Below are 23,120 nucleotides of genomic sequence, written 5' to 3'. Positions count from 1 at the left end.
CAGTGGATCTTGCCTGAAGCAATTATCATTGTGGTGCTCTATGGTGATTTTATACCTCTCTGCTCTACATTTTTAAAAATTAATTTATTTATTTTAATTGGAGGCTAATTATTTTACAATATTGTGGTGGGTTTTGCCATACACTGACATGAATCAGCCACAGGTTTACATGTGTCCCCCATAGCGAGCCCCGTCCACCACCCTCCCCATCCGATCCCTCTGGTTTGTCCCAATGCACCAGCTTTGAGTGCCCTGTTTCATGCATCAAATTTGGACTTGTGATCTGTTTCACCTATGGTAATAGACATGTTTTGATGTTATTCTCTCAAATCATTCTACTCTTGCCTTCTCCCACAAAGTCCAAAAGTCTGTTCTTTATATCTGTGTCTCTTTTGCTGTCTCACGTAATGGGTCATCATTACCATCTTTCTAAATTTCATATATGTGCGTTACTATACTGTATTGGTATTTTTCTTTCTGACATCTGTCTCTACACGTCCTAGAATTTTCCCTTCTGTTAACAAATGTCAAACATTTCAAGTTAGACGAGATTTTAAGAGCTTGTTTTACAACTGGGAAAATTAAGAATCTACCAGATACAGTTTTGCTCATCACTTCCAGTTAATTGCTCTAAAATGTTACATTTCTTACATTGCTTCCTGTTCAAAAAAAATTCAGTGTTTCCCTTTCACCTGACCCTTAAGACATTTGCAGATCCTATGGTCAGTGTTCTCCCAATTATGACAGTCCCTTCCCTGCTGCTCCTGTAATCATCTTTCAAATAAAATCTCTCCTTATAAAGAAACACAGGAAAAAATTTTAGTGGCCAATATTCACAAGGTTTTGGCTTGGCATTTAAGGGTTATCAGAATCTACCTTTATAGTTCATTGTTCCCATACACAAAGCCTCTGCTGCAGGCAGGTAAATATGTCCCTCTGAATTTTACTCTTTCTTACATGATTCATCTAGAAGACTCATGTCTTTATCCAATTCTCTTGAAACTCTACCTCTCTCTCAAAATACAAAATTAAGTGTAAGTATCAATTCCTTTGTCAGTCTCAACAAAGTCAAATTAATTTACCCATCTGGATTTTTTGGCATTTAAATTCTGCTTTGTACTGTGGATATTTTTCTATTTTAGGGTCTTTTCAAAGTTTCCCCAGACAGAAAGCACCTGTTCCATGTTCCCCACAATGCTTAGCACCCTGTCTGACACAGGCAAGCTCAGTAAAGCTGGCTGTAAGAAGTAAAGTCAAGAGTTTCTTACCTTGGTGATGTCTGTGTGATCTTTGAGCCCATTGGTCATGCACCAATATCGCCACACATTCAGGGCATACCGTGTGGCTTTGGTCGTGTTTGGGCTTACTGCACTGGTACATAGATCATTCAAGTCATCATTAATATTAAATACAGGAAATTTGTTGAGCTTAGTAGAATAGGCTAGAAAGAAAAACAATAAAAGGCATTAAAATAATTTGCCATTCCCATCTTTGGAGAATTAAATCTTTGGATCATGTTAAATAACAGAAAATTTCTAAGAGACAACCCTTTAAGAAACAAAAGTTTCTATCAAGTATGTCTATATTAGAATATAGTATGAAACACTATTTCTAGCTTTAAATCATGCAGTATCCTTGGATTTAATCCCCCATATATACTAACTGATGCACTAACACAGGCATTTCAGTAACAGATGTGGAAATATGAATGAGGAGAAACAAAGAATGATTCCAAAATTTTCACTGAAAAAAATAGCATTTCAACTAGAAAGAAGGGAAAGAAAAGGGAAGACAAGTTATACATTCTTTCTCTTTACCTTAAGCACATGAAGAACTGTTATTTTTCTGTAACAGTCTCAAAAGTGTTATGTGTCATTCTGGGCAGCTTCAAATTAAATGGTATTAGCATATTTCTTTTCACAAACTGATAGAGAGATTTCAACCCTGACTCCACAACCCATCTGCTAGCTTAGAATCCGAATGGAAGGTCAAGTAGAATATTAGGGAAAGAGAAGGGGTACACCAGACAGGTTCACTTCTGAGAGTAAACAGATTGTAAATTATAACTGCTAAATGATTGTAGATGAAGACTCCTCTTTTTCAATGTGTCCACTGGTTGCCAAGGAGACAGCTAAATCTACAACCATTTAGCTGGCCTTTCTTCACACTCTGTGATCTACTAAAGCTGGGTTTAAACTGTTCAAATTGTTGTCTTTCGATAGAAAAAAAAAGTCAAGGTAAAAACCACTGCGAAGTTACAACAATGCCAACTTGTACTCTAACCAGTGATTCTGACCCACTTTGGAATGTTTCTGTATTCAAACCAGGCTCAAAAAGGCTGAGAAATAGCAAAACCCAAAGCTAACACATTACCAAGGTGATCTGCAAAGTGCTTGTATCTGACTCACCTCACCTGTCTCTGCTCCCAGTGAGGAACCCAAACCACCAGCCTCCTGTTTTCCAGAATCCACCTGTGCCCAGGACACCACGTCACACCCTCCCCACACCCTGAGAAATCTCACTCAGGTCTTTGTGTCAATCAAATAGCATGTTTTTTCAATTCCAGTTGCAAACTCGTTCCCCATATAATCCAACTCCCTTATCCTGGCTTTTGGTATGAGCCCCACATTTGCTTTCTTATTCCTTAGAACTAATAATCTAATTGTGCCTGGAAGATCTCTTCAGTTGGTCTATATGCTCCTTAAGACTGTGTCTTCACGCTTTAAGTTGGCTTTGTATTGCTGAACACACAATCTGCTTTAATAAATGCTTAAAGTAAGACAGAAACAATGCTAGAAATGCTTTCCAAAGCAGCTGAGGCATGCAGGCATATTCCTCTCACCACCCTCCTAAACCGACATATAGCTTGTATTATTTCTGGGACTTGCTTGATATTAATCAAAGAATTCTAGTATAAAATGTACTATTATGCCCAGCACTAATTAAATGCTCACTATATGCTAAGGATCATATAAATTATCTGCGTCTCTAAGCAATCCTACTGTTATGCCTATTTTACAGGTAAGGAATCTGAACCTCATACACTTAGTAAGTTCATACATCATTAATCCAGTATTTACTGAGGTATTCTCTCTGTACCAGGCACTGTGCTGTCCCAAGTCATGGAGTTGGAAAATATTAGAGCCAACTCCTGGTTTGCTCCTGGGTCCTGCAGACTGCACTCTGGTCACTACACCAAAGGAATCAGGTACTACAGGGATACAGCGCTTAGTAAGGAACACAATTTAGGTACTAGCCATTTGTGCTTCTGAAAAACATCCTTGCCTCCCAAATTTACTCAGATTAACCTTCATAAGTCTGATTTAAATAACCACTATAGTTTCACTATAGCTTTTCTGAACAACAATACAAAAATGACTTATTTGCCACACAGCCTAATCCCTATCACTTTAATATGCATAGAAGTAGAAAAGAGTACATCACAAGACAGGATGCCTAAGTTTAATTATTACATTAAACAATTATAAGGGCTTAAATAATTTAATTTTCTATCACAGAAACAGAGTCTGTACACTGAAAATGGAAACCAAGTCCTAGTATATAAAGAAACAGGGAAAGAATGCTTGTATACTTACATAATGGGAAAAGAAATTCGTGAAAATAAAACAGCATACATGGTTCCTTCATGACTGTATTTAAGGATTAAATTTTGTCTCTTTAACTGCTTTTTAAAAATTCTGAGTATAAGTTGTAGTGTTGTGGTGCTGGGGACATTTTTAGGAGAGCATCCTCATGGAGAAACAAACGAAAGTAAGAACTTACAGCTGAATACTGGGCAAAGAAGGGACTACTAAAGAAGCCTCTGAATGATCTCCCACTAGAGAACAGGCCAACTCTGAGCTCAGAGTTAGGAGGGGCTGTGGGAGTAGAGCCTAAGGATGGCCGGATCTGAATGATTATCCTACTTTCTCTACACAGCTTCCATCATTTACAGCACAGTGTATAAAGAGAGTGGGTCTGCAGTGTATGGCTACTACCCCCAAGGTCAGGGAGAAAAGGGGGCACTGCCTAAGGTAACTCTGGGCAGCCCCATTGGATAGAGAGGGGAGAACAGGAAAGCAGCTATTAAAAGAAAGAAACCCCCAATGTACTCCATCTCTCAGGTAGCACCTCTGCTGTGTCTACACTGGAGAGGGTTCCTGGCTTCCCAGCCTATCTTCTATTTTATACTGTGCAGGGAAGCTTCTTCATGGACACTTCTCTGCCCAGCATTACAGCTGGGTGAAGTCCACCTGCAGAACCCTGTGCTCAACTATTACCCACAAAAGTGAGCTCTGCCCAGGTTCAAACAGGACCCTTGAACATGGTCTAAGGAAATCCCTATAAGCTATCAATAATGTTAAACCCAGACTTTCATTTTAAAATGTGAGCATACAAACAAGCATCACCTGGCAACTGGGTAAAACTTAAAAGCATGGAAGTTACCAAGTTATACAAGCAGAGCAACTAATTTCATGTTCCCTATCCTCTACCTGAAAACAGACAATTCAGAAAACCAGAAGAAAAAAAAAAAGAATATAAAAGATCAATACATAGGTTTGAGAAGATAATGCATACGTAAAACAAGAACAGCTTTTATTGTAAAAGGAAAAGAGAACCAAGGAGAAAAGGGGGTGGGTGGGAAGAACTGGGAGGTTGGGATTGACATATATACATTATTGACACTAGTATAAAATAACTAATGAGAACATGCTGTATAACACAGGGACCTCTAATGAATGCTCTGTGGTGACCTAAATGGGAAGGAAATCCAAAACAGAGCGGATATATGTACATGTACAGCTGATTCACTTTGCTGTACAGCAGAAACTAACACAACACTGGAAAGCAACTATACTCTAATGAAAATTAATTTTTTAAAAAAAAAGGAAAAGAGAAGAACAAGAAAGATCCTGCAAAGCTTAAATGATGGAAAAAACACATTTTAAAAATTCTCCAAAGAGCCGAGTATTAGAATGAATATGGCTAAAGGACAAATTAGTTACTAGGAAGGAATTTTCCCTGAAGGGCAGGCAAAGTAATAAAAAACTGATGAGAGTGAAGTTAAGAGGCATACAAGACAGGCTAATGAAACTAAAAACCCATCTTATAAGAATTTAAAATAAAAAGTTAGAGAATAGGATAAAATAATCCAAAATATATGAAAACCCCATTGATCAAAGAAAGATTTTAATCCTTAGAGTGTTAAGGTCCATGAACTGTCAAACACACACACTGGAAAGACACATACGTAAACATATCTTGGTGAAATTTCCAAAGCTTGAGAATAAAAAGAAAATTCTGTAATTTTTCTGGTGCAGGGGGTGTGGAAAGCCATTGCAATAGTAACAAGAATTAGATTTTTCAGCTGTGATACCAAATATGAAAATACACTGACTCAAGTCTACTCAGAGTTGTGAGGGAAAACAACCAAAATTAAGAATTCTATTACCTAACTAAAACTTGAAAAACTAAACTTGAAAAAGAAAGGTATTTTCAATCATAAAAAGAGTATCATCCAAGCACCCTTAGGAAAAAAAAGTCATAGATATTTGCAAACGAAAGAAAAACTGAATCAAAGAGAGGGAAAGATACTGGGTACAAGGTATAGCGAGTGAGAAGCAGGTAGTTTACTCCTAACACCAGGTAATGTGGCAACTGAGCTCAACACAGTTGTTAAGACTGAAAAGAGATGGGGTGTGATGGAACAAAATCTTGAACTAAAATTCCCCATAATTTCAATAATAAGGGAAAAAGAGGAGAGGAAAGATATTAAAAAATATAATTAGGATCTCATCCTCTTTGGGAAGGATAAGGAACAAAGAAGAAAAAAAGGGAGAGATGACCAATGTGAATTAATTTTTTATATTAAAAATATATATTTAAATCTGCCAAAAACAAAAACACATGAAAGAAATAACTATTAGAATGTATTTTCAAATAAGAGAGTAAATAAAAGGTATTAGCCAGAAAAAGTTAAACAAAAACAAAAGTCTAACTAACATCTGCAACCTATCAAGCAAAACTTGGGACAAGTTAACAACAAAATAAGGAACCAAGAAAGCAAGCATGATGTAAAGAAGACATACAGATGGCCAACAGGCACATGAAAAGATCCTCAAAATCACTTTATCACTGCTGCTAAGTCATTTCAGTCGTGTCCGACTCTGTGCGACCCCATAGATGGCAGCCCACCAGGCTCCCCCGTCCCTGGGATTCTCCAGACAAGAACACTGGAGTGGGTTGCCATTTCCTTCTCCAACGCATGAAAGTGAAAAGTGAAAGTGAAGTTGCTCAGTCTTGTCCAACTCCTAGTGACCCCATGGACTGCAGCCTTTCAGGCTCCTCCATCCATGGGGTTTTCCAGGCAAGAGTACTGGAGTGGGGTGCCATCGCCTTCTCCGCACTTATCACTAGGGAAACGCAAATCAAAACCACAATGAGATATCACCTCACACCTGTCAAGAAGACAAAAACCAATAAGTGTTGGTGAGCATGTGGAGAAAAAGGAACAACTGTGCCCTGTTGGTGGGCATGAAAATTGGTGCAGCCACTATGGAAAAGCACACTTGTTCTTTTAGACATAAAGCTTATTCCACACTTACCAGACTACAGTATAGCATAAACATAACGATATGCACTGAGAAACCAAAACTCTAATAAAATTTATCCAGGAGAGTAAATAATGCTTAAAAAAGGAAGGCAATTACCGCGTTCACATTTTTAGATCATTATAAATTTCAATAAAGTAAAAAACATTCAGTCTGAAAATGTTTGCCACCAAATTCAATATTTTTTTAAACATTACCTTTTTAGAATAGTACCAACATTAAATATTTTATACATATTAGTTATTTTTAGTAATTTGAAACCTTCTTAGAAAAGCTTATCATTAATTAAAAATAGATGAATAAAACTTTTAAAAAGAAAACATTTTCTGACTTGTAGGGTAAATATTCCTCGACTTAAATTCTAATATTTTTCCCCTACTGGGAAAATAAAATTTGTTACATTTTAAATGTTTAACTTGTAAACACATTTAAAGATGAATCCTTTGTGTCTAGAGTTCTAAAAACACAAACTTAGTTATAACCATTTATAAAGTAGTTTCCAATACAATTTAAAGTATTATAATACAAAAATACAGTATTTCTATTTGGAATATTCAGCTTACTATGAATAAATACTTTGGGAGACTATCCACAGATATGGAAGAAATTTATTTGCACTTTTGCAAAATAATGAACTGTGAGAGAGAACACTATTTTCTGGGGGTTTCTTTATTAAATAATTTTAGTGACACAACAAGGATGTCTGAAACTGATAACTGTAATCACTTTGAACAACCATTCCTATTCCAAAGAACATTGTCAAATGTGCTGAATGCAACCGATCACACACAGAGAACTGTATCTGAACAGAAAAATTTTCCTACAAATAAGGAAGTCTAGAACCTGACATCTACTTAGCTTGGTATCATCTCACACAACTGGCTGACACAGCTCCACAGGTGGACAGAAAGACAAAGTTTGCAGTGGAGACTTCTGCTCCACCAACAGGACGGTTAGGCCTGGGGCTCCAGGAAGCATATGATTAATTAGCTATAAATGCCTTCCGAAAGCGTCTTTCCTACTTAGGAGCTTTGTCTGAGTACTCACATGTAGAAACGCTCCTCCGTGCGTGACTTCCCCTCCTCAGTGGTTAGAAAACAACTGATGCGGAATGCTTTGCTCGGTCTGCGCTGACTATAACCTGGGCTAATGCATGGTGACCAGGACAATTTTTTTTTAATGTGGTTTAACTTGCCTTTTAAACTGTTTGTTGTAGCTATAAAAATCAGCCAGCTTTGCAGAAAACCATTGAGTAAATGAATGAAGACTAGTCATACCCAACCACAGATAAAACACTATGATTAAAGCATGCTCTCATTATAGAGACATCACTGATGTTCATTAACTGATTTTATTGGATTTTTTTATTTCTATAAGTTTTAGGCTGTACCAACAAATACTGAAAACAATAGAAAGTCACACTACATTAGAGATAACCATTATCACATAACAGAATAAGCCACTGGGACATAAAACTGTAATTTTATTTAGAACACAGGTACACAGACAAATATGAAGCAAAAACTGAACTGATAAAGATGAAAACATCTTAGTGTTAAAGATCAGTGAGCAGCAAGACAAAAATGAAACCAACAGTATATTCTTAATAACAAAAAAATTCTCCTGTATTATTACAAATATCAAAAGGCAGAGGATTAATTAACCAAGGGTATCACAGTTACACATTTTAAATATTAACAGAAATTTCCCTCTTCCTCAATTCACCTTTCTCTTCCTTCTTTCATACATTATAATTGTAGCAGCTTAAAAAGAGAATTTTAAGTATGATTTGAGTGAACAGGCACACATATGTTTTTTTCATGTAAATCAATGAAAAGCTAAGTGGCCAGAAAATATATATTCAAATTGACAATCCATCAAAAGGGGGGAAATAAATCCATCTTCAAAGAACAGTATTGTATTTTTTTCATATGACTTTTCTAAGTATTAACTGTGGTGATTACATTTCTAAACAGATGCTTAGTGTTCAATTATACCAAATTGTTATATCTATCTTTTTATTTTCAATTAACTTTTAAGTGGTAGAATAAAAAGAATCTTAAAGTCATTCTTAGAAGAAAGATGGAAGAACTTAAGTTGTATACAGCATTCATTTTATGAAATCACCAAGTTCTTTACATTAACAGATAAATGAGTTTCTATAAGAGATTCTATTGAACCCAAAATGTTTCTAGTCATTACCTAACAGGCCTATGGGGTTATAAACTACATTTACAGGTTACAACAAAAAATGTCCAAACTATGAGGCTAATCTGGCAAATCTATGTCTAACTTTAGCAATGAAATAAAGTTTAAAGTCATGGTGAGAACAAACTCTATAAATTAGAAACCCAATAAATATATATGTATTATTTGATTAAAAAGTTGCCCTAGGCATAAAGGCCTCAGGACAGACATACAAAATGTACAAAAGACCCAAAGAGGGCAAATAAACCCAAGAGCAGGATTCAATAAATGTATCCATAGCTATCTAATAGAAACTATTAGTCATTGTTTCAGGACATATTACGCCAGAATCTTTGGTGTTCATATAAACAGAATTCTAAGTACAAAGATCTCGCCTGAAAACTCCAGATGCAGAAAACGAGAAATATTTTTGTGTCACTGGACAAGGGCATAATTTCCTTAGAACATACATAATTGAATTTCCTTTATTTCTTTGTCACCTTCATTGAGTGACAAATGTTTAAAGCATATTCTGGAGAAAAGGCTCAACATAAAATACACCTTTCTTTTTCTATAAGCAAAGAAGTGGCAGGGGCCTTGATGAATTCATTTTAATGTTCTTATAATTAAATCAGCAATTTCAGAAGCAACGTTTCCATATACAGTATTGCCTGTCACCAACAGTCACACAGAAAGCCTCAGTGTAACTCAGAAGACTGTCCCTTTATTATAAGAATATTATAAGTATAAACCCACTGAACAGACAGAAGGAAATCCTGCACTTGAAGTGAGTTTTGCAAAGTTGGTGTGAAAAGGTTCTTTAAGAAGAGCCTTTTTTCTTAACATTTTATGATATTTCCCTTCCATTTTAAGTGAAAGTTACTCAGTCGTGTCCAACTCTTTGCAACCCCATGGACTATACAGTCCAGGGAATTCTCCAGGCCAGAATACTGGAGTGGGTAGCCTTTCTCTTCTCCAGGGAATCTTCCCAACCCAGAGATCGAACCCAGGTCTCCTGCACTGCAATTGGATTCTTTACCAGCTGAGCCACAAGGGAAGCCTAATAATCTATTAAATACATATGCAACTTACCCCCATTAAATTTTAATAAAGTAAAATTAACCCACTGAAATAATGTTCTAATGTCACAGTAAGTTGGGAATTGTTGAGGCAAGTCACAAATATCAGGAAGCAAACTAAAGACAGGTGGGCATGAAAGAATTCTGATGGTCATAAGGCAACCAGGTATGTTAAGTCTAGGCAGATGCTGAATATAAAAGTTAACATTTGGGGACTCCAGGGTTTTCATGTTGTTGTTTAGTTGCTAAGTCATGTCTGACTCTTGTGACCCCTTAGACTGTAGTCTGCCAGGCTCCTCTGTCCATGGGATTTCCCAGGCAAGCCTACTGGAGTGGGTTGCCATTTCTTCCTCCAGATCTTCCCAACCCAGGGATCAAACCCGTGTCTTCTGCATTTGCAGGTGGATTCTTTACCACCTAGCCACCTGGGAAGCTGGGCTTTTCATGGTCCCTTATAAACAAAATGAAAATACTAAATACTCCTATTAAATGAAATTCAAACAATATGGCATGATAACCAACAAAGATAATGTATGTGCCACCACAGTCTTCTGTTATTATATTCTTCAACCTAAAACACCTAGATCAAGGGAAATTATGCTGCTACATTGACATTCTATGGAATTTCTCAAGTATCAGGGGGGAAAAAAATGTAAGGTGGGGGGGTACTAGGAAAGTTCAGAATTCTTGCTTTCTCTTTTTACAAATGTTTCCCTTTCAAAGAGTTGGGGAAAGTGCAGAAGGAAAGCTGACCTGGAATTATAAACATGAAGCAAGATTTTGACGTTGGCATCACCTGACAACATTTCCTTCTGTAGAGGCCACTAAGTGCTGGCTCAAAATTAAACAGCTAAGTACATATTTTCACAAGTCACACATACAAATGTTGACCGGCACAGCCTCTTCGCACAGTTTTTCAGTTTAACTACAATAAGTGATAGCAGCAATGGTGAACAATTCCACATCAACACCACAAACACACATATGAAAGAGCACCTACAACCACATGCAAAACCACAACAATGACATCACGGAATATACACAATGCATAGACACTGTAATGGTTTTTGGCAAGATGGTGTTTTTTTTTTTTTTGTAACAAATACTTTATAAAACAAAAATTATTTTGTTATAAATGCTATTTAAAAAGTTGTAATATAATGAATTGTAGATATCAAAGTTCAGTTAATCTGAGTGGATTAATGCTAAAGTGAAACTGCTACTTCATCCAGCATAAATAATCAATTATAAATTAATTTCTAGTGAAAGTATGCTAAGGTATTTGATTTATAAAATTTAAGAATCACAGAAAGTAAACAGGCATAAAAATCACTTAAATACAGTATGCACAAATACTGTTAGGATTCTATATTGCTGATTCTTCCTAATTCTACTTACCACAAATAAATAAACTATGCCAAAGCATTTTCAAAGCTCCTTAAAATGAGTGTAATGATGGAAAAATGTCTAATTCCAGTGTAATACAAAGAACATTAGAACCCTAGAAAAATCCAACTCTGCATTCAAAAGACAAATAATTTCACTGTACCTTTTAACATCTTAAAATTTCATCTTTCACCATCAACTATGATCTGGTAAATATAACTTACAAAATAAAAATTTGTGAGATTTAAAGTATACTTGTTTGAATTCTTGTTTAGAAGAGTAATCTGGATAATATAGAAATTTACAAATAGTTCATATTTGTATATCTTCCTGCTGCAGGCTTTTATTAGTTCCCATTCTTTCCCCTTTCTATCTCTAAATACACTTCACAAAATCCTAGTTATATTGATAAAAATTTAATCGTTTTGATTCAAGATGTCCCAAACCTCTAAGATGATTGTACCCACAAACTAAAAACTTTCCATAGACTAAAAAAGGGCAGAGTACATTCAAAACCAATAATACAGATGCTATATATCTGGATACTCAAAAGAATACCAGTTTAAATAAAAAGTTACTTTTTTAAGTTCATAATCTATGACTGGAATTCACATATTTGAAAACTGTAGTTTGTTGCTCCTCTAGAAATGAAAACTGAATATAAATGGGGTAGGCTGAAAGATGTTAAAGTAAAAGATGACTGATTATATTTAAGGATTATCCCATCAAATCTCAAAAGAAGTTGCTGTAATCCAGGTATAACATTACACAATGAAATGTAAAAGTTCACATGCAAAATAGCCTATCTGGAAACTGGCAGTTTGAATCTATTTCTTAATAGAAACTTGAGAGCTTAAAAAACTATTACAATTTTCAAAACAAGAAAAGGATGCCCCTTCTTACTCAGTGGGAATGTAGGGTTGTTCTTCCTCTCTGAGCCCTATCTACAGACTGGAAGTCAGGGTGTCTGGATTATACTTTGGCTCTGATTCTAACAAAGTGTGTACACCTGGGTGTTCATCTCATCTCTCAGGGGCTGCCTCTCTCTCTCCTATAAAACAAGAGGGATGGATTAGATGAGATGTTTCTAATCTTGTTTTCCAGCCTGGCACACAAGAAGGATATGTAATAGAGGTAGTTCATCAGTCTAGTGAGCCTCCACCTAAGAAGTCAGGAGCACAGGGAACATGAGAATTCCTGGGAGATCTGTTTTAGAAAGTGTTCCCTATGCAATCTCCATCCATCTGTTTGCCCTCCCTGCCCCCTCCTCCTAAGAAGACATGGTGACTCTTCACAGCACTGAAAATCACCAGGCCAGATGATCTTAGGTCCTTTCCAGGTCTGCTGCTGCTGCTGCTGCTAACTCTCTTCAGTCATGTCCGACTCTGTGCGACCCCATAGATAATGGCAGCCCACCAGGCTCCCCTATCCCTGGGATTCTCCAGGCAAGAACACTGGAGTGGGTTGCCATTTCCTTCTCCAGTGCATGAAAGTGAAAAGTGAAAGTGAAGTCGCTCAGTCGTGTCTGACTCCTAGAGACCCCATGGACTGCAGCCTACCAGGCTCCTCTGTCCACAGGATTTGCCAGGCAAGAGTACTGGAGTGAGTTGCCATTGCCTTCTCCGTTTCTAGGTCTAGCCTCTATGACTATAATTCACTCAATAAAGATGATGGTTACTTTAATACTCTGACGTAATTAATATTCTGATCAAATTAGCACTATGACCTAATTATAGAGTCTAATTCAATAAAGTCATGGTTTACATAAAAACACAATTTCAATGTATTACAATGCTTTCTTTCAAAAACTAATGCAATCTTCAATACCAAATTATGTGTTTCCTTCAGCCTTGGCAGGCCCAATCAGTCAATTCACAAACAGGGTGGTGTAGGAGAGATTTTGATTATCTTCCTTTTCTGTCTAGAAAGTGAAATCAGAGTTGCAGGCAGTTTAGCAAAAGCATCCCCTCTCTTCTGTTTTTGTATCATTAGAAATACATTGGCCACCATGGGACTTCTCTGGCGGTCCAGTGATTAAGACCCTGAGCTCCCAACGCCGGGGGTCTGGCTTCAATCCATGGTCAGGGAACCAGATACCTCATGCCAAACTAAGACCCAGTGCAACCAAATAAATAGATATATTTAAAAAATCACACCTACCACCAAAGGATGATCATGTAGTACATTTCTTTATCCCAGAATGTTCCATGACAAGATCTTTTAAAATCATATTTTTATCACTTTGCCTTATGAGAAGCTATGCATTCATCACCTCAGCCAAATTCAATGGGGAGAAGAAGCAATTATTTGAATACCATGCATTAAGGGAAAAATGAAACAAAAAATGATCGAGGATGCCCTTGCCAATGATGTGTTTCTTAGTAAGTAACTACATCACATCATAGGATAGATATGGAGAGATATATAATACCTTGTATAAAGGAGTTCTATTTGAGAGAGATCTTTCACACTGATTGATAAAGAACTTGTTAATTCCTTAGTATTTATAACTACTTTTTCATGAATAAACCTTTTAAAAATACCTTACTGTAATAAATTATCATACACTCTCCCAGATTTTTCTCCCTAGGTTTAGAAATTTATTTCTGTTATCACACAGTAGAGAGTTTTTATCTATAGATGTTAAATAGTACAGCTTTATTTTGGCCAGAGGAACAAAGATCAAAACGTTCCTTTCCTGTAGATAAAGAAAACTAATCAGAAGAAAGCTGATTAAAATCAGAAATGTTTGTCTCTAATATCTAAAACTGTGGAGATAGTCAAAGCAGAAAAAATTTGAGTGGTTCTAGTTGATCTCCGATACTGAGAATCACAGGATAGCATTTTCCCACAATGTGTTAGTAGCTGAGTCATATCCAACTCTGTGACCCCATGGACTGTAGCTCACCAGGCTCTCCTGTCCATGGAGTTTTTCAGAAATTCCCAGAGTACTGGAGTGGGTAGCCATTCCCTTCTCCAGGGGATCTTCCCAACCTAGGGATCGAACCTGGGTCTCCTGTATTGCAGGAAGATTCTTTACCGTCTAAGCCACCAGGCTTTCTGTTAAAAACCATTCTGACTGACTAAAAAACAAAAACAAAATAATAACAAAATCCTCTATTAAATAGTTAATTTGCTAGCACTGATTTGGAGAGAAGACTAAACTTTCTGGCAGACTGGCAATCAATATTCAGTATCTGGTGGATGACAATATCAGCTCCTGGGCTTAAGAGAGATATTCCCTCTGCCTAGAACCTTCCCCTTTTCTGTCTAAATTAGAAGAAACTCTTTAGAAATAGGATTTTTGGTTTACATGGGGTAAAAACAAAGGACAACCATTTGTTAAAAATATAATTATTTGTGCATATTCACATTCACCAGAAGACAAAACTAAGAGTTCTTTAAAGAATGATACAAACTTTTGCTCTCTATTCATAGCTAAGCAAAAAAAAAAAAAAGGAAAAACTTTGCTGAATGTTTCATCTCAAAAGAACCACAGTTAGAGGGGCTTATACAATTTTATGCCAACAAACAGCCAGGTGAGGGCACTGCTCTCAATTGAGAGTTGAAAAAATATGCATGATTTTATTACACCAGGAATTCCATTTATAATTCATCACTTCAGAGAGTCCACAGAAGCACAGTAAATCATCTGGTGAACAGGCAGCTACAGCAGAAAAGGCCAGTGCTTAATGGTATCTGGATCTAGTTTCAGCTCCTGATGCCCTTATGTATTAAGTGATGTGGGCAACCTATTTGACTTCTCTGGATTTCCTCATTTATAAAAGAGAAATGATGATCCTTTCACAGGACAATTGCAAAAATTAAATGAAACAATCCAGAGGCACTCAGTACCAGGGTACACTGTAAGAACATAGTAACTGGGATAACTGGCACCCACTGACGGTCCTCTGCACACTCCTATGCATGTGTGTGCCTCTGTGTAAACACGATGGATGGTGTAGAAATGGCTTTGTCTTATTACCGATTTTAAAACAGGCTCTAAGGAAGATCCATCACAAAATACTCAAAGCAGTATTACATATTCTACAACAAACCAACACATTAAATGGCTAAATAATGGTCAGACGGTAGGAGTACAAAGTTCGAGAAACTATGTAAAATAGCCCTGGCATAGAGCATTTTGCTGGGCTCTCAAAAATGAAATCAAACTTTCATCACAGTATCTTTTATAAACCTTTTGAAGGCAGGAACTATTTTATACATCTCTGTACCCCTCTTAGTCTCTAGACACTAGGTTTTCAAGTATTTGATGATATGACTATAAACTTTCATCTTAAAGTCATCTGATTTCACGGCACCTAGAACCTAAGCCATGTGACTTAGATAAATTAATTCAATGAAAGGAGACCTGATCTTCACTTCGACCATTCTTCTGTAGATCAGAAGTGATTTAACATAGGGAAAAATAACTATAATAAAAATACTTCAAGTACCTGATATATTATAAATCATATTCAGACCAGCCCTAACCATGGAAACAGATGGACTCTTAAGAATAAGTTCTGTTGGATAAACATCCTGAATATCTCTAACCTTTCAAGCACTATGTTTGATTAAAAAAAAAAAAAAACTGCTACCATCTGTGATGTTCAATAGCCAGTCACCCACATGAATATAGAGGAAAAACTGAACTCTGCAGCTATGTCATCCAAATGCTGACAAATGGGTTTGGCATTTTTGTTGTAGACAGAGCCGAACTTGCAGGCATTGGAGGGGCACTAGAAAATGTCTTACATGACATTACACTGACCTTAAAGTGTAAACTTTGCAAACATGGTCTTATTGTTTTTGTATGAACCATGGGACTGCCTGGAAAGGCAACACGTTCAGTTATAGTGAAGACTGCTGGACTGCTGTATTTTTGCTAAAGCACAAACACGATTTTGGCATCTACTACTGCCACAATATGGATGTACGTTTTTTAAAGTTAAAATAACAAATAATAAAATGGCATCTGGCAGTAGTATATCCTCAGTATCGTTTATACAAAAACACAAAATTTAGAGGTAGCTGCCAATAATTTTTCATAATTTAACTATCCCAAAGAGATAACATAATTCAGTGAAAATTCTACCAAGTCACTCTTCGGAAGACAGTTTTCTAAATCATGTCACAACGTTCCTATTTGGTTTAAGTTACCAAAGCAAAATATAAATAAGTAAAAAAAATTCACAATCTGCATTCTTCCAAATGAAAATGCTAGAGGATTAAACAGGAGCTTTTCACTTTCGTACCTCAATATACACAAATAGAAATTTGAAATTTCCTAGTTCTGCTTTCTAAGAGCATACTGACTAACCTTCCCATGACAAACCTACTTTGCTGTCAAAAAACAAATTAAGAATTTTTGAAAGTATGTCAATGCAAAAACAAAATGCACAATTTAAATCTTTTATGAGAGGTAACCTGTTAAAAAAATAAATTTTTTTTAAAGATCTTCCACAGTAGGCTGTCACGTGCACTTCTGAGCCCACTACAGAATAAGAGGAATGTTTTTTAAAAGAACAGGGAGAATGAGGCTCTGCGGTTCAAATTAAGCAGAAGAGGGGCGACTAGGGGACAGTGTGCCATCCTGAAAGATCACTCAGTCTTCCTTTTAATCAGATAGACCTGAGAGATGGGAAGACATCGTGTCCCCATCTCTGGCTCAAATCACTGGAAACTAATTACAGGCTGGAACTCAGGTAAACAGAAAAAACTCTGGAGTCAGACGACAGTACCATCTCCTTAGCATATAACCTGTTATGGACTGATCTCAAGGTAAAATGGAGATAATTAACCTTCTTTTCAAAGTTGTGGAAAGGATTAAAGATTACATATACAGAAATAAATATGTATGTACTGAAATCTGAATATATAGTTACCAAAATAACGGGTTGGCCAAAAAGTTTGTTTGGGTTTTCTATAGGATGTTATGGGAAAACTCGAATGAACTTTCTGGCCAACACAATATTAACAGTGGTTATTTTTGGCTAGCAGATTTATAAGTATTTTGTTTTCTAATTTTCATAAATTAGTACTGCTTCTATAAGGAGAGCATGTACGTCACTTAGCACACACATTGCTGGCACAGAGACTGGCTCAAAACTAGTGGCTATTGTCATCACTAACACAAAAAATCAAAGACAGGTATCTTCTGGTCTTGCTTTTGGCTGCTTCTCTATGACAGAAAAGTCATGAAATGAAGTTGATTGCTTAACACAAAGGCCGTGGCAGACTTCCCACTCCTAAGCCAAAGGAAAGGTCACAATTTAGAGAAATGGGTTTATGTGTTTATGACTTAGTGTTGGGAAGAGCTGCCTGGTCATGGGAAAGCTCAGCTAACAGGATGACTCAGCAAAGTAAATCAAAACAAAATTTGTCCTGGTCGTATAATTAAAACATAAAATGCCATCTACCTTCCTAGCTAACGTGAATTACAAGGATGCTTTGAAGAACAAATACTTGCCAACAGGAAGCCCAGATCCAACAAAACAATTAAGATTAGGACTTTTTTTAATGTGTTAATGATTATACAGGATAGGAATCTTGCTCATCTAAACTCTTTTATTATTGTTAAAGTATCTCAAGCAATAATTCACCACAGGCTTAAAAATAAAGACCTTGGAAAAACCACCACGAAGGGTTGCTTAATCAAAATTATAATTATTATGATCGCAGGATTATCACACATAAATGCATTTATATTTACTGTAGCAGAAACAGCACATTTTCAAGAGTGCTTTGAATTGAACTAAATTTGATAACAAAATGTTACCTAAAGTGTGTGTCAATATTCCTTTGATCTCAACGACAGAGTCAAACAATCCCCTTGCGAAAACAGACTGAAATTCAGTCCTAATAAACAAGTCGGGATTTGGGGTTCGAAGAGTGTAAGTTTTTTTGTGGTCTTGACTAGTGTTTCTCGATTTTCAGTAAGACTTTTCCATTCTCTACTCTCTATGTTTGATACACAATCTAATGCTTGGGAACATTTCAAAGCTTTGGTAGTTTTTAAAATTTCTTGTAAATCTGATAATAAAACTTCATTTACATTGATTTCTTAGAAAACAACTAAAAAATTCTATCCAGGTTCAAGAGTAATAAAAATGAGCTAGTAACAGTCTTTTTTGCCATAATATTGGACTTTGCATATTAAAAATTATATAGCTTCTAAAAAGAATGGCACCTTTATTCCCATCTTCTAACCCTCTTTGCCCCCACAACAAGTTAGCTAAACATCTAGATTTTCATAAATTGAAAAAAATGAGGCAGAGAAGTTAAAATCTAATTATTCTTTTAAAAAAAAGCATATAAAAATCTGTCCAGTTTATATCAACATTTTCATATTCTGGACCTGACAGTTTTGTGTAAGCAGGAAAGTTAGTGTTGTCTCCTCCTGATTAATGGAGAATTTTAAAAATTAAAAAGATACTGCCATTTATTAAATAGACTAAAAATGAGAGGTGGGGTGGGAAGGAAAAGCAAGAGTTGAGGACACAAGCATCTAGGCTGACTCTCAGTTTCCTTTCTGACAGTTTAAAAAAAAACCCCAAAACGAAATTCCTTCTCTAGTTTGTGTTGCCTGAGAATATGGTTTTGTAAAGTCTATAACAGTAATTACATTTCATCACCACAAGTACATTTGTTTTAAGCCTATAAATACTATGTCAGTAATACTAAACTATCTCCATTGACTTATTTGTAAAAAGAAAAATATATTATATATTTATATTTGTATAAAGTTAATACTGAGGGCAGAGGAAAGGGAACAAGAACCAGTGCTTAATTACAGTTTGTCTGGACACAATAACCAGACTGGGATCTTGCTCAAGCCACCTGGTCAAGCCGTGTCTGAGGACGAGTCATAGGAGGCAGAGACGATGAAATTGCCACTGTTGGAGTGCCCCGCCACTGACTGGGCGGCCTGCTGGCTCAGATTGTTACAGATAAGCACCAGCTGGTTGCTCTGGGCCTCGGACAAGGTGCTGCAGCTCTGATACACACTGAAGTTGGTCTTCCTGCCCGGGATGTTCCCCTTCTCGCACATGGTCTTCACCATCTTGGCCAGCTTGTTCTTGCCGAGGGCCTGGCAGTTGTACCAATGCAGAGCCGCCAAGTTCACGACTGGCTTGATGGACAAGTAGAAAGGGGCATCCTCATAGCGCATGGCAGGAGGCCGCCGCTGGGCATACTCCTTATAGTCCTGTACCGGGCAGGTCTGTGGCGCGTGCTGGGTGGCATACACACGGGAGTCTGTGCCCCCTCTCTTGGTTTTGGCATTTAGGTCGCCAGCGTCTTGGCCCATCCACTCCAAGTACTCCAGTCCCGTCTCTGTTACCCGGAGCCGAATGTCACCCCACTTCAAGGTAGACCCGTGGAAGCCTGTGCAGTGCCCAAAAGCTTTTGTGTTGTTGAGCCAGACGAGGTTGAGCAGACCCTCAGGGTTATAGCGACTTAGCAGCCCTCTCTTTCGCAGAATGAGCTCATCAGCAAAGGTGAGCTTCATGGACTTGTGTGGCTTATTTCCTTTTCCTTTGCAGCGGAGTTCAATCTGCTTCTGTTTGAGTGCCTCTTGGGAGCGTTTGAATTCCTTATCCCTGGTGATACTGTAGCCATATCTGTGTTCTTTTAGGTACCGTTCAAGTCCACACTGGTAATTGGCCAAGCTGTTAGGTTCATACTCGGATCCATCCTTCTGCCTGGCATCCACAAAGAAAGAGGCAAGGTAGGCATCCAACTCCTTGCAAGGGATGACATAAATCTCTCTTGTTTCAGAAGGATACTTGGAGATGAGGAACTCCCGGAAATTGCGGAGCGCAGTCTGCGTGCTCCGGATGGTTTTCTCGTTCTGCTCCCTGCTGAGCTCAGCTGCTCTTTCATCCTGGTCTGCAACAAATTGGGGAGGGGAGGGATAGAGAGGGTGTTCATGAGTTCAGACAATGCACTTTCTACTCTGAAATAAAGTTTCCTTTTATAATGAAAAGGGGAAGAAGGAAACAATTTTACAGAGATCACTGATAAATGTTATTTACATACCTGTTGCATTATAATAGCCAACTTCAGTTTCACAAATGATGTACTAGACATGAGATGACTCAGTATCATCAAAACGAGCTTCTCATGTCACTGGCACATAGTTTAGTGCACGAAGATTTGTGGAAAGAGTGAAATTAGAGGTAGCCTTTGTTTTAGGGGGGAAAGAAAAGAAAATAGAAATGTGCTATTTATCCTAATGCAGTGTGCAAGGGCCCCATGAGAGCAACATACTCATTTTGAACCACTTCATTTGTGAAACCAGAGGTTGTAGTGGTTCCATTTTATTGAATTAAAACAAAAACATTCAAATTTGTTATTCAGCATTAACTCTATAGAGATCTATATTTAATAATTACTAAATAGATCATTTATAGCAGTTAATGTGACATTCTACAGCATTTCAGGTAAACCCAGTTTATAAATATTCTGTATGTAATTACAGGGCAGATTATAAAGAGTGATAAAAAATATTCTATGTTTTGCAAAATGAAAACAGACCCACAGAGAACAAATGGGTAGTTGTCAGATGGTAAAGGGGTGGGAGGGGGGGCAAAATAGGTGAAGGGGAGTAAGAGGTATATATAATAAATAATTCACAAGGATGAAATACACAGCATGAGGAGTATGGCCATGAATAGTATAATAACTGTGTATAGGGACAGATGGTTACTAGATTTACTGTGGTGATCATTTCATAATGTATACAAATGTCAAATAATTGTGTAATATACCTGAAACTAATATAATACTGTACATCAACTATATTTCAACACACAAAAAATTTGGTGTTTTGGGAAAGTAATGAGGATAAAACTTCATAGCTATAAAGACAGGACAATGAAATCTGAGTAAGGCTATTATAAACAAGATATAAGGAAGGAGGTAGTTTCCTGGATAGTTTTATTTTATTAATTTATTATTTATATTCTGCCACCTAAGACTGGAGGTACCTCTTTCCATTATGAATCACTCATGATTAAGTAATGTTGCTCTGGAATAGCGGTTCTCACACTTCAGTAAGTTTCAGAATCACGTAAGATGCTCAATTAAAATCAGATTCCTAGGTACAGGCCCAGGAATCTGCATTTAAACTAACACCTCTATGCTCAGGGTAAGGGTCAAGAGAACACACTTTGAGAAAAAAGTTAAAGTGTTTACGGCTTATGAAGGAAGCTCTACTCTGTTTTACTAGATTTTTTTAAAACAATGGTTAAATCCAATGGTATCATTGAAATAATTTCCTCTCAGTAACATGTAATTTAAAATTGGGATGTTAATATTAACAATGAAAACATCTGTCAAAATTACCACAATTACGTCAGACATGGTCTGGGTGAAACTCAGAAATTCTAAAAATGAAACCATCCTAAGGATGTTGAGAGGCAAACACTGAGGTTAATTTAAAACAACATAAAAACATAATTTCTGACTCTATAAAGTATAAAATTATTTTATCCCAATTATCCTATTTAGGAAAACATTAATCTGTAAGGCTGTTCGGTGGGAAGTCTTTGAAATAACCACAAACAATAAGAAAAATAAAATTTCTAGTAAATTGAATTTTATTCATAAAGTACACTATTTTTATATTGTACACATTTATGAATGTCCATATTATTTTAAAATGACAGTTGTAAGGTATAACCGCTAAAGTCCTCATAACTTTATAAAATGAAAAAAAATCACTAAACTAGCTAATTCGATATTTTTATAGGCATATTTTTGAGTTACTTCCAAAATTCCAATACACAACAGTGTATTTTACGCTTCATTAGACTTAACTTTCGGCTGTGCTATCTTCTTCCAGTTGAAACTGTTTCTGGATCAACAATAAAAATGTGTATCTTTCCATTAGGAAGGTGAAGCTACCTTAACCTTTTACCACGCTGACTTCCCTGTTTACATGCAAAGCCAAAGTGGTCAGCACATCTGTTCATTGTGGCTACTTGTTCAAACATTTATCACAAGTTTTCAAACTTTAAACAAAGACTTTTTCAGAAATAAGCATTCACAGACAACTTTAGGGGAAACATTTCCAGTTCGTCAACTTTCACATGGACTCTTCTCTAAAACTTATTTTTCTCAGATGAAGATCGAGTTTTCCATCTCAAACCTATTGTGTTATGTACTCTGGGGATATCAAAGACTTTGAGAAGCCAAATAAAATTTAAATTTAGTTTAAGGCAGGTACTAACATATTTTCCCCTAGACAGCCATGTAGCTGTTAATTAACAGAGGCGATCAAGGTTGTAGAGAAGGCAACGGTCAGCATAATCCTTCTCCCTTAGGGATCTCTTGATTGCATTATAGGAGTGGGAGCTGCGTAGCTAAATGATTATGCCTTTATCTGTGAATGGCTATAACTTTACTGTGCATCCACCTTTTTTCCTTCTGGTGCACCGTGTGCCCTTCCAAGCCATAAACTCAAGCATCTCTCCACTGTCTATCACCATGGCAAGTGACTTCCTGCAAAGACAGCAAGAGTGCATGTGGTTCTCCTTTCAGCCCTGCTTCCTCTACTCCTCTCTGGTGTCAAACAGGGTCCAGGGAAGCTCTGATCACTAACTCAAGCTCCCCATTCCAGGTCTTTAAAAGTGATTATTAATTTTTTCATTTTTTGGCCACATCCCACTGCATGTGGAACTTCCCTGTCCCAGGAGCAAACCCATGGTCCCTGCTATGGAAGTGCTACCACAAGAGAAGCCCAACAGTGACTGTTAATTCTGCCACTCAGCAGAATAAAACTGAGGTCTCACACCTCCATTTGATAGTTACAGTCATACTTCTGTTAGCAGCATATCCAAATCCCTGTTTC

The 23,120-nt window shown here is 36.9% G+C and overlaps 1 protein-coding gene across 2 annotated transcripts in view; it reads right to left on the bottom strand.

Moving 5' to 3' along the window:
* KIAA1958 (KIAA1958 ortholog) overlaps nt 1-23,120 on the bottom strand; it is a 65,728-nt gene that overhangs the window by 14,438 nt on the left and 28,170 nt on the right. The window contains exons 2-3 of one of the 2 annotated variants that reach the window (XM_068974698.1): nt 20,072-20,155; nt 1,269-1,441 (exon numbers count right to left, since the gene is read on the bottom strand). In XM_068974698.1, coding sequence (XP_068830799.1) covers nt 1,269-1,441; nt 20,072-20,155 — 257 coding nt within the window. The remainder of the gene's footprint in view (nt 1-1,268; nt 1,442-20,071; nt 20,156-23,120) is intronic. The other variant, XM_068974699.1, reaches the window with a different exon arrangement.

The sequence above is a fragment of the Capricornis sumatraensis genome, chromosome 6 (genome assembly GCF_032405125.1).
Source record: "Capricornis sumatraensis isolate serow.1 chromosome 6, serow.2, whole genome shotgun sequence".
Lineage (NCBI taxonomy): Eukaryota > Metazoa > Chordata > Mammalia > Artiodactyla > Bovidae > Capricornis > Capricornis sumatraensis.
The sequence above is the reverse complement of the archived record's forward strand: the minus strand, read 5'-3'. Positions and strand labels throughout refer to the sequence as shown.